This window comes from Clytia hemisphaerica, unplaced genomic scaffold (genome assembly GCF_902728285.1).
Source record: "Clytia hemisphaerica strain Z4C2 unplaced genomic scaffold, Clytia hemisphaerica genome assembly, whole genome shotgun sequence".
Taxonomy (NCBI): Eukaryota; Metazoa; Cnidaria; class Hydrozoa; order Leptothecata; family Clytiidae; genus Clytia; species Clytia hemisphaerica.
The window spans coordinates 428,597-440,371 of NW_027103882.1; the positions used below are offsets into that span (position 1 = coordinate 428,597).

Below are 11,775 nucleotides of genomic sequence, written 5' to 3' on the forward strand. Positions count from 1 at the left end.
TAGACCTGTAGTTGCTGAGAACTCGTCTATATCAAAGTTTAAGAGCTTCAAGCATGATAAAATTGTAACAAAAATAGAAAAAAAGGAAAAATTGATACTTAATTATCAATTTAAGGTCGCCTAATGTGAAAAGTTTAAAATGAAAGGCAAGAAATATTGCAATATATTTTGCTACCATATGGATAGTTCAGAGTATAGAAGGTTAATATTCCTAAAAGGGCCTTAATTCTGATATTTCTGTAACACACGTGATAATCAAAGTTGAAGTATTTTGGGCACATTATCTTCAGTATTAAAAGTTCTTCTGTCTTAGAAGGATTTCCATCTCAGTGAAGTATATAAAGAGGTTTTCTCGTCTCAAAACTCTGCATATTTCACCAAAAGATCAAGAATTTTGTGCTTAATTTGAAGTGCAAATTCCATTTTCCATCTCATACGAAAAATCTTGCTTTGACCACTGTATCTTACACTTTGATGTAATTGAACCAGTGATATTTTGTTACTATTTTATCACTTTGAAACCCTTTTAATGAAGAAGCTACTGATCATTTTATCTGGATAGGCATGTGGTTGCTGAGAACTCATCTAGATCAGAGTTTAAGTCCCTTCAAACATGATAAAATAGTAACAAAAATAGAAAAAATTGAAAAAGTGTTACTTTGTTACCAATATACAACCTCTTAATAACTAAAAATTAACATAAAAACCTATGAACTTGGTTGCTTGTGGCATCATTATTTGTCTAAAGTGATCAAATATGATTTCTTATAGCATTTAAAGATTTTCTGGATTAAAAATGTAACAGCTATGATATTTAGGCTATTATAGTGAATGTTTACTTGAGTGTTACAAAATTACCTTATTTGAACCTTTTTTCAAGTTAAATTCTGAAACAATCAAATCTTTAACAAATTTCAAATCATAATATGACAATGAAAAGTTTCAGTTTTTATAGTTTCTTTGACTTAGAGGTCCCAAAAAGTAACAATTTTCAAAACTTAAAGTGTTACTATTTTATCAAATCGTGGCCATTGATGAATAAAATTCAAAACTAACGTCACTTGAGGTCTATATTATTATGTGTAAAAATTTGGTGACCTTATTATAAGTTTTCAGAGAGTTCTAAAACTTATTATCATTTTGAGGATTTGTGGACTGTTACTTTTTTATCATTTTCTTTGCCCTGAAACAAAACCTTATATCTTTAGTTTTGATTACTCAATCGTTGATACATTATTATCATAGGAATTCTGAGCTATCTGGCTTAACGACTGAATTGTTTGTGGCCTCTTACAGTAGGTTTTGTTAAATTTTTACCATAGGTAAATTTGTAACCCTCATTTCAAATGTCTCCAAAGTGGATAAATCTACTCACCATTTATGATCATATCCGTATATAAATTCTAATTATATAAGTGAATGGTTTTTTTCAAGTGAATTTATTTTTTGATGCTGGTCAATTGTTGAATCTGTTTATTTTAGTAATTTACATTTGGCTATAAATTCGGTTTGCACTGAGCTAGAGTACTAGTAACTGAAAAAACAGTTACTTATCAATTTTGCTTGATTAAAGTTTATGTTGATGATGTTTCAAATTAAAGATTAATTAATTAATTAGTTAATTAGAGCTAAATTTGTTTTAATTTGAAACGTTATTTCTTTTGATTAAAAAAAAATGGCTTGAAAATGATAATTTGGCTTGACCTAACTTGACAGGAATTTTTCCTGAGATATTGAGGGTGATACAGAGTGGTGTTGTAAAGTTTTTTAGAAAATTTAAAGGAGGTGTACCAGAAAGTACCATTGCGAAGAAAAAAGGGTGGTATACCTATTTCGAGGGAAAAATCAACTTAGTACAGGGTACGTGGTGTGTCATTTCTCAATGTTGATATCAAGATTGTACCGGGTACTAAGGGGTGGTATACCTATTTTAAGGGGTAAATTCAACTTAGTACCAGGGTACTAAGTGGTGGTGGTCTCAGATGAATTTCAAAAAACAAGAAAGTACAACTTTTTGGCACTGGTCCAGTACCACAACTTGGTACCCCCCTGTTTTATAAGTACATTACATAATTTGATGAAGTAATTGGCAATTCAATACCTCACACACGTTAGCGCCATCTTTTGGTGTGCTTCTCTCTTGAGACTTTTTCTGTCGTGCGCGATTGAAGTGACCGAAATCTGTGTTGGGGTGTGCGCATAATGTGCACAATTACATTTTACGCGCTTCTTGTTGTGAAGATCTGTTCCTTTTGCGGAGTGAAAGCCTACCTGGGGAAAGTAGCGTATTCACATTATTTGCAATCTATGATTTGCAGTTATGTTAATCAAATGACTTTGGAGCTTTGCTGAAATTGAGAATCATGTTCCATGTTTTGTTAAATAGCCTCAAGTTAGAGCCATTGATGGTATATCCTACAGTTTTTGTTTTGAAAACAGATTCAATTAAAAATTTGATATCAAATCGGATGAGCCATGCTAAATGCTCTAAACAGAGGTTACAGAGTGAAATATGATTATGATAAAATATTGCGATGCTTTACTTCACAATTGTCAACAAACTATACATTTGTTGATATTGAGAAGCGTGCAGAAAAGATTTACTCAATCAATTTGAGAAACAAACCTGTCAATGCATTAGGTTTGGAATTTATGGTTGATATCGCAAATGCTTTAAAAGAACTGGAAAGAAATGATGATTGCAAAGCTGTGATGTTTGTGTCAAATTTGGAGACATTTTCAGCTGGCTTTCAGTCAAATGAACTGCTCACTCAAGATTTGAAAAGAATGGAAAGCTTTTGGTCTACAGCTCAAAATTTAGGTCTTTCAATTTTGAAAACTCCACTTATTACTGCATCAGCTGTTGAAGGATCCTGTATTGCAGGTGGTTGTTATTTTCCGTTCCTTTCAGACATCAGCGTAATGAGTTCCTCTGATAAACTGCGTATTGGGATTGCTGCTACACGTATGGGTATAGTGCCTCCTAAAATCTTGCTACTTCCTCTACAAAACCTTGTTGGATTCAGAAAAGCAGAATTTTATGCTTCACGCAGTATTTTATTGAAGCCAGAGGAGGCTCATAAATGTGGCATGATACAAACTGTTGTACCAAGGTCTGAAGTATTGAAGACAGCAATAAATCAAATTAATCTTTATTTGCAAATTCCTGAGAGTGGGTTACTGGAAAATAAAAGATTATTCAACGCAAAAATACTTCAGGAGATTGATAATGAATCATTTCTGAAAGCAGAGGTAAAAGATTTTTGTGACAGGTTGCAGGAACCAGAAACTCAACAAAAAATGCAAAGTCATTTTGATAAATTTTCTAAACGTAATTAGGATAAAATATAATTTTATTAGGGCTATTCTTTTGATAAATCAGAATTTAAATATATATTTTTAACATATTTTTTAGAATGATAATTGAGGCAGTGAGATTATTCTTCAAATACAAACAGTTGTGTCCTTTTTCAAATACCTTTACACAAATATTCATTTTGAAAAATTTTGTGTTAATAAAAACCCCCTTAATCAAAACCAGCCATGGTGTCCTTGAAAAAGCAATAAAATTTCTGTTAATTTCTGGAGTGTTAATTTCTAGGCCGTTGAATACTTGCCGATTAATATTCGTGTAATAAGGTAATCTTCAGATGAAATAAAATTTTCAGTAAATAAAATTTTGCTATTACATGTAATTGACATTACATATTCATCATGTAGGGAAATTGTGTCTACCATTAAAGAAAGCACTGGACCCTTTCATATGCCCTTCCTGCTTTTATAAATTAATTTAAATTTTTTTAAAGTAATTTAAAAATTTCCTTTTTATGGCTGATCAGTACAGGGTCAGAAGAGCAGAAATAAATAAAGTATTTGTATATATATTTCAACTTTGATTTGATGTCATTTTTGTAAAAAAAACCTTGGCAATTTCAAAAGTCAGAAAATAAAGCGCTGTTCCATTCCTTTTTTTCCTATGTTATTCTACATTATTTTTTCAAACCAGTTGTCATTAATGAACCGTTACTTTTTTTCAGTTAAAAAAAAAGCAAACATGCTTCCAAGAAGATCATTGACATCAGTGTTCAATCAAAAAACATTGTCTACGATGGTTCGGAGATGTCTTTCTTCATACAAGATGCTTGATATTGAAACAACCGATAAAGAATACTACATTATGAATTTGAACCGCAAACCTGTCAATAGCATGAACTATGAACTACTCAAAGAGATGAATCAAGCCATTAAAGAATTAGAAGCCGATAAAAAGTGTCGTGGAGTTGTTATTTCCTCAAAGCTACCCGTCTTCAGTGCTGGTTTAGATTTGTTTGAAATGTATGACCCCAACGTGGAACGAATGACTGCCTTCTGGCGTGAGTTGCAGGATATGAAAATAAACTATTTTGGATCTCCCCTAGTAATGGTTGGTGCTATCAATGGGGCATGTCCCGCTGGCGGATGTGCCATAGCGTTCAGCTGTGATTACCGCATAATGGCAGATGGGAAACATACTATTGGGTTAAATGAGACCAAAATAGGTCTCGCTGCCCCATACTGGTTAGCAGAGTCAATGAAATTGTTGACTGGTCACCGTGAAGCAGAGCGTTTGCTTGCCTTGTCTATTCTAATGAAGCCTGGAGAAGCTTTGGAAAAAGGGGTGGTTGATGAAGTGTTACCTCTTGAAAATGTTTTGGAGCGTGGTAAAGAAGTCATGGAGGAATGGCTTCAAATTCCAGATGTTGGACGAGCACAAACCAAAAAACAGTTCAGGAAATATTTTCTTGAAGAGCTAGAAGAAAGACGTGATGAAGATTTGGAACGTTTCATTAAAGGGGTGACGTCACCACAGCTCCAAAAATTACTTGGTTTTTATATCCAGCAGTTGAAAAAAAAGTGAATTTAGGTTGAAATTTGTATGGACTTTTCTTTTCACCTTACCTTATAAATGGATATTTGAGAAAATAGGGAACACGTTTTATTTTTACTTATTAGTTTTCTATAGAATTTTAAGTGGTTAATCTTTATAAAAATTTCTAATTATAATTATGCATTAATTCATTCAAAGATAACATTCTGCAATATGCTGTACAAAAGTTTTCACCATTAAGCTTGTTACGTACATTATTATTATTGATGAAATATGTACCTTTTTGGTACCTGATTAGCCCTAATGGTGCATCTCATATTTGCGGCTAGATATAATTTATTGAATCAAAATAAAATTAAAATAAAACTCTTTTTATTCTTTCAGTGAACAAAAAAATTAAGAATTGGAAGAGATTAAAAATATAATGTCAGTGAATTATGCAGCTGGTTTGAGCAATTTTCCACATATTCACAAAGGAAGAGTTGGTTTACCTGAGGTAAGTAGCCTATTTTTTTGTTGATTGAGGCCAGGGATTTGATTTAATGGTTAGTAGGAAAAGACGACATATTAATGTGAATTCGATGACCCAATAATATTTTTAATTATTAATACCATGATATTTCGGTCCTAAAAAAATTAGTCAAGACAAGGCGTACTTCTCAAGACCCTTAGGCAGAGATCACTGCACAGGCAGAAAGATTAGTTACTCAAGTGCATATCCTGATAATCTTGATAATCCTGAATATCCTTGAAATATAAAACACGTGAATGTTTCATTGGCTCACATCGTCTCTTAGATTAGTCTGACACCCAAAAACTTTAAATAATAATTTTATAATTCATATCTCCATTTACATTATTTTCGTAGATCTTTGACGAGCCGGATGTTTTAGACGAAAAAATCACTGAACTAGTTAACTTGATCAAAACGTCCGAATACATTGTCTTCCATACTGGAGCAGGGATTTCTACCACAGCAGGAATTCCAGATTTTCGAGGTCCAAAAGGTGTGTGGACACTGGAATCTAAAGGCCTATCACCACAAGTAAATATAGGTATTTTGTTTTGTTTATATCATATTTTCTTCTAATAATGGATCTTTTCTTATGAATTGGTTACACGCAACTCCAATTTTGGGGTCAGTGCTGGGGTTGCTAATCATTCTAGACCATTTTCTGGAAAATTTGCTTTGACTACCTCTGATATACAATAGCGAGTTTATGTATTTGCACTTTTGAGGACGGTAAAGTGACTGAAGCGATTTGGAAAAACCCGCACTTCTGTCCCGCAAAATCGAAGATGGTAAAAGTGCTGATTTACCGTCGTCCTCAGTTGGTCATGATCTAGTCAAATTAGAACCTTACCGTCTCCGTCCCTGAAAAGCACACATACATAAGCTTGGTAATATTTATACTTCTCGGGTCAAGAGCTACCGTCTTCCATGGTTTGATTATCTAGTATAGGTTTTACTTTACCAGATAGTGAAAAATAGGCTACTTCGAGGACTCGAACCTTAGCAACCTGCATCGATACTTTTGTAAGAGAACTTTTACCTAAATGATGTTTTGAGTACGAAATGTTGTAATAAAAACAAAACTCATTTCGTTGTCTTTCATATATTGAGAAGTTAAAATAAACCTTTCCGGACTTTCTTTCATACATATTAATAGTTACCAACCTGGCTACCTTGTTTTTTTCGTTAGCCACTTAGTGATCTTGAAATCATTTATTTTTCCAAAAGCAACATCATTATAGAGATTCGCTGTACAAAACGAAGTCCATTCTGAAAAGATTTCGGCTCCTATTATGAATCCTTTCTGGTAAAGTTTAACTGGTTGTACCGTATTCTTACTGTTAGATTATTGTCATTGATCGCCATTAAATTACCTTAAGCTATGGGTAACTTTCATCACCTCCAATCAGCAGACTTTCTGCTAGAACTAAAACGAGTCATGCTGTGACTTATTTACCTTAATAATAAATTGAGGACCAGAAAATGTTGTGGTCTGGAGGTGATTAAAGTTACCCCTAGTTAATGACGGTAACCCCCATTGACGGTATCAAAAAAAACATTAAAGAATTTTCAATTGACTATATTTACCTTAATTTTTATCTTGCCCATTTTCAGATTTTGACGAGGCGATTCCTACTAAAACACATCGTGCGATTCTAGCATTACAAAAACTCGGCATTGTAAAGTACGTTGTCAGTCAAAACATCGATGGATTGCATTTACGTTCAGGCTACCCAAGGTAATTTTAGAAGTCGACTATTTTTTTATTTCTCTTGATTCTGCAGCTGCAAAAGATGTGAGAAAACGATATTCTTAAAATGCACAAGATAATTGCTATCAAAATATTGTTGCCAATATACTGCAACGCCGTCAGATATATCTTAAGAAGTGTGAGGAATGAAAAGCGTGTATCGGTGTTGATTTTAGTCAGAAATCCCTTACTTTTTTTGCTAAGATTTAATAAGTTCAAACTTAAGTCATAGTCTCCAAAACAAAGAATCTTCAATTTCGTTTTTAGATGTCAACTGTCCGAATTACACGGCAATATGTTTGTCGAGAAGTGTGAGAAATGCGGACATGAGTATTACCGGAGAAGCCCTGTCTCTACCATGACACAAAAGAGGACAGGCAACCTTTGTTTACAGAAAGGAAAACGCGGCTTAACTAATTGCAGGTACATTTCTTTTTTAGCCTGCACCAAACTCTTCCTCGCAGCGGGAAGATTTTTTCAATTTACGAAAAATTACACTACTTGGGGGCCCCGGTACAAGCTATTTCTTTAGTAGAATGTCTTTTGGACCTACTCCGGTGGAGGTGCTATAAATTAACCGTCGTTCGTTCGTTCGTTCGTCTGTTACCGACTTTTCTCAGGATTGGATCATAGAAATCTTTTGATTTTCGCTACAACGGTGCAAAATGGTAGTGGCCAAATGTGACGAAACCCGATTTTCGAAAAAAAAAATTTTTTGGGCAAATTTCAGCCAAGACGGTTAAAGAAAGGACTTTGTGAAAAATTTGGTCATTAAATCTTTCTGATTTTTTGCATTAAAGTTGGGTAACATCATTGGTAAAAGATGGCTGAAGCAGATTTTCATAAAAATATTTTTTCGGTTCAAAAAACGAATCTTTATCTACAAGAATCGCTATTTATAAGCATAGATCAATATTCTTAGCGATATTATTTTTATTAGTTTTTTTTAAGATGAAAATGTCACAGTGGAGGGCAATGGTTTGAGTTTTCTAGAAACATATCTTTTTTTTTTGCCTGAAAAACGAATCTTTTTCTATAAGAATCACTAGGTCAAAGTTCTTAGCCAAATAATTATTTTCATTATAATTTTTTCTAATAGAAGAAAATGTCAAAGTAGAGTGCAATGGTTTTAGTTTTCTAAAAACCTTATTTATTAAGATGTGCATTTTTCTGATAGTGGATTTTATAAAAAAAAGCGTTGAATAGCTTTTTTATTTCTTTTTCAAAAGTCTTTTTCAATAGTGTTGATAGTTTCCCCCAATAGATATGCTTGCCAAATTTTTTGAACAGTTATGTCTTTTGAGTTTCATTGTTTCAATGTTCATTGATTAGTTTTGATAACCAGTTAGGTCCATCAAAGTATCACTTGTTTACTTGTAAATTCAATATATACAGAGATTGTACTCAAAATAAGCCTATTTTTGATTACAGGAAATTTGCCCCTTACGCCCATTAATTTTGACCGGATACCAGTTACCAGCTTTCATTCAAGCTTCTAATATTTTCCTATTTATAGAGGAAAGCTGAGAGATACAATATTGGATTGGGAAGACAGTCTACCTTATGGTGATTTGGAAAACGCAGAGAAACATTCAAAGTAAGTCATGTTTAAAGGGATAGTCAAATTGTTTGGGATATTTGACGAGTGGATTTTTACTATCGCACTGAGCAAGACCTCCAAATATTCTTGCCTAACTATTCTCAAAAGTCGAGATATTCAAGCCACAAGTCTTGACTGTTATTAAGAAAACAAAAGAATTTCAACGCAAGAAACGTGTAAGGGCTCAATTTTAGAAATTTCAAGTTGTGATATCTTGACTTTGGAAAAAAGTTAGACACAAAAATAATTGGGGTGTTACTCAGTATGACATGAGGTTTCGGCAGCCCTAATATCTCAAAATATTTGACTATCCCTTTCAAGTTAACCATTTCTCTTATCATTGCGAGTTGGTGTGTCACATACAAAGGATTGACACACGGGCAAATCTTCGTTACGTTGATTGAATTTTTTTTCAATTTCACCGTACAAAAACAAAAGCCAAAGGATAAAAATTAAAAACATTCTGTTCATTTTTCACATTTAGAAAGGCTGATTTATCAATATGTTTGGGGACCACATTACAAATCGTGCCAAGTGGGAAACTCCCTTTGTTCACGTTGAAAAACAAAGGAGGAAAAATGGTTATCGTCAATTTACAGAAAACTAAATACGTAGGTTGAATGTTTATAACATTATCTTTTAAGTGAAGGAAATGGAAGTTTATGGGTCATTTGTTGGATCCTCTCTCAGTATAACCATATCACTTGTCTGTACACAAACCCAGTATCTGTGGCTTATTTCAAAATTCATTGCCGTAGATGGTCTGTTGTCATTGTCTTTTCTCATTTTTCAAACCAAAAGTCTAACTTCATCCCAGAGGTCTCCGTACGGGAATTTTTTCACCCAAACAGACAATGCGCACAGAGTGTACTACGAAGCGAGAAACGTGAGATACATTCTGGTACCATATCACGGGTATCACGGGCGTCTTTAGCGTTTTTTAAGTCGTGCTGTTCTCCCCCCCCCCTCCTCGATTTTTCCCCGGCATTTCTCGTAGTTAGCACAAGCTAACGCACCTCGTCTGGGTTTAATGTTTAATAGATTAAAAAGAAGCAAGTTAAAGAAAAATAACAATTCATTTTCAGGATAAAAAGGCGGACATTCTGATTCATTCGTATGTTGATGACGTCATGGTAGGTGTAATGAAAGGACTGGGACTAGAAATCCCTGAATACAATAAAGAACTTTATTTGAGTATCACCACAAGATTCCCTGATGAAAAATTGAAAATTAAACCGAAAGAAGAACAAAAGGGAATGACAGAAACGGAAGAACGTATTGGCCAATTAGATTCGAGTATAAAAACTGAACAAAAATCAGATTTGATTAATGAAACAACAGAAGAAATTTTAAACCGCTCAAATTTAGGTCATATTTCCATTCACCAGTTATCAGAAAACGGTGTTAAAAAGTTGAACGGAAACTCATCGAATTCGAAAAGAACTTTACCTGATGAAAAGTTAAATGAAGGACTGACAAAGCACGTCAAGTTAGAGGAGAAAGATTTCTAATATTTTTTAAAATATTTTCATATCACTTTCTATAATCTTCATTTCATTTTACGCATTTTTAAAGGATTTTACTGTAGTATTATATATCATCATATATATCGTTATTTATTTCTTAGGTTATACAACAAAATTATTCATATTTTGCTAGACAAGCATGGATAAATTTCAAGACCCCAAACAATCTTTATGGACACTGATATATTAGAACTGACGGTCAAGATAGGATCAACCAGTTGACTGGGTATACCATGCATAAAAAGTCTCAAACTTTTACTTATTTATTTACAATAGAAATTTCTATGTTACAAAAAACCTTCTCGTATGAATAAGCCCAATTTTAGGTCCATATTACGTCATCAAGGGCCCTCGTTAAAAGCTCTCCAATTTTAAAATGTTGGCATGGTGTAGATTTTGCACGCCTTGTGTTGCAGTTTTGGCACTTTCTTCTATTAGTTTCTTCTACAGGAAAAAAGTAAATATTTATTATGATAGCATATTTTTAGTGTAGAAATATTTTTGGATCACGGTTTTCATTCTGTTTTCAAGAATTTTAGAAATTAACTTTCATATTTATGTTTGTCTACTTTTTCCGCATCCTAAATCAAAATCAAAATCTTGTAAATTCTTTATTATGATTGGTCAATTCCAGAGTTTTGCCAGGCCTGGTGGAAGTGGGGACCACTTTTAAGGTTGTTCCGCCGGGCCCGGTTGTGGTTTTCTTCCGAATCTGTTATTTTAAAACTATTCGAAACTTATTTTAAATCAAATTGCGTTTGATAAACGTCGAATTCATTGAGTAGTTGAGCCGAATGGACGCAGAAAATTTTTTTGAAAGCATGTAGTACGGATTCAGAATTAAAAAGCAGCCCTTTATGAGGCTTTTTTGACGTTTTATGACGGAAGACGCAATTTTTGCCGATAATCTCTGCCATTCACATTACACAAGCAAAATTTCAAGTGGGCTTCGATCCATTTTCATGGCATCCCCCAATCAGTATAAGCTCGATGTGGGAGAATAGCCTCTTTCAGTTTTCACAGACAAGTAAGTAGCATAAGTTATTTTATGACGTGTATGTTATTGGAAGTTTCTGGGATACGGGGACGGGGACACGAGGTTGGATTGTTTTAACCGGAAAATAAAATATGCCGGATACGGTAGTCAGCCGGATTAACCCGTTTTTAAACTACAAAACTAAGCTAGATAATGCGAGAAGGAGGTTGCTAAGCTATCATTCCATTCACTTGCGCTGATTTCTCACCTCAAAAACACCTGGAAAACGTAAGATACAAACCTCCGAGATGTGATCCTTATCTCTGATCCCGTCTTTCTCTTTTCTGACTGTCTGAGTTTCTGAGTTTCTCATTTCTGACTGAGTTTTCATACCTGTCAATCATTTTGACCATCAATTTCGACCAGTCTAATTTTCGCACCGAGTGGGATTCGAACCACCACCAAAGAAAGACCTTCAGATTCGGAAGCCAGCACTCTATCCCTTGAGCCATCGCCGCATAGCAAATTCACGCAATTCATAA

The 11,775-nt window shown here is 33.9% G+C and overlaps 3 protein-coding genes across 3 annotated transcripts in view; all 3 read left to right on the top strand.

Annotated features, from left to right (window-relative positions):
• LOC136808490 (uncharacterized) overlaps positions 1-11,775 on the top strand; it is a 152,246-nt gene that overhangs the window by 62,605 nt on the left and 77,866 nt on the right. The gene's annotated exons all lie outside the window — the stretch shown is intronic.
• On the top strand, positions 4,017-5,250 carry LOC136808487 (enoyl-CoA delta isomerase 1, mitochondrial-like). Its single transcript, XM_067065018.1, has one exon. It carries the CDS (start codon positions 4,055-4,057, stop codon positions 4,895-4,897), a length of 843 nt encoding a protein of 280 aa, XP_066921119.1. The 5' UTR covers positions 4,017-4,054; the 3' UTR covers positions 4,898-5,250.
• On the top strand, positions 5,252-10,809 carry LOC136808484 (NAD-dependent protein deacylase sirtuin-6-like). The gene is made up of 7 exons (XM_067065016.1): positions 5,252-5,363; positions 5,736-5,922; positions 6,996-7,119; positions 7,399-7,554; positions 8,648-8,728; positions 9,216-9,342; positions 9,817-10,809. Exons 1-7 carry the CDS (start codon positions 5,292-5,294, stop codon positions 10,240-10,242), a joined length of 1,173 nt encoding a protein of 390 aa, XP_066921117.1. The 5' UTR covers positions 5,252-5,291; the 3' UTR covers positions 10,243-10,809.

Bases quoted from the DNA above. Each gene is read 5' to 3' on its own strand.
- LOC136808487 (XM_067065018.1), top strand. From the start codon at position 4,055: ATGCTTCCAAGAAGATCATTGACATCAGTGTTCAATCAAAAAACATTG.
- LOC136808484 (XM_067065016.1), top strand. From the start codon at position 5,292: ATGTCAGTGAATTATGCAGCTGGTTTGAGCAATTTTCCACATATTCAC. The intron at 7,120-7,398 runs GTAATTTTAGAA...TTTCGTTTTTAG, and splicing joins TTACGTTCAGGCTACCCAAG to ATGTCAACTGTCCGAATTAC. The intron at 8,729-9,215 runs GTAAGTCATGTT...TTTCACATTTAG, and splicing joins AACGCAGAGAAACATTCAAA to AAAGGCTGATTTATCAATAT.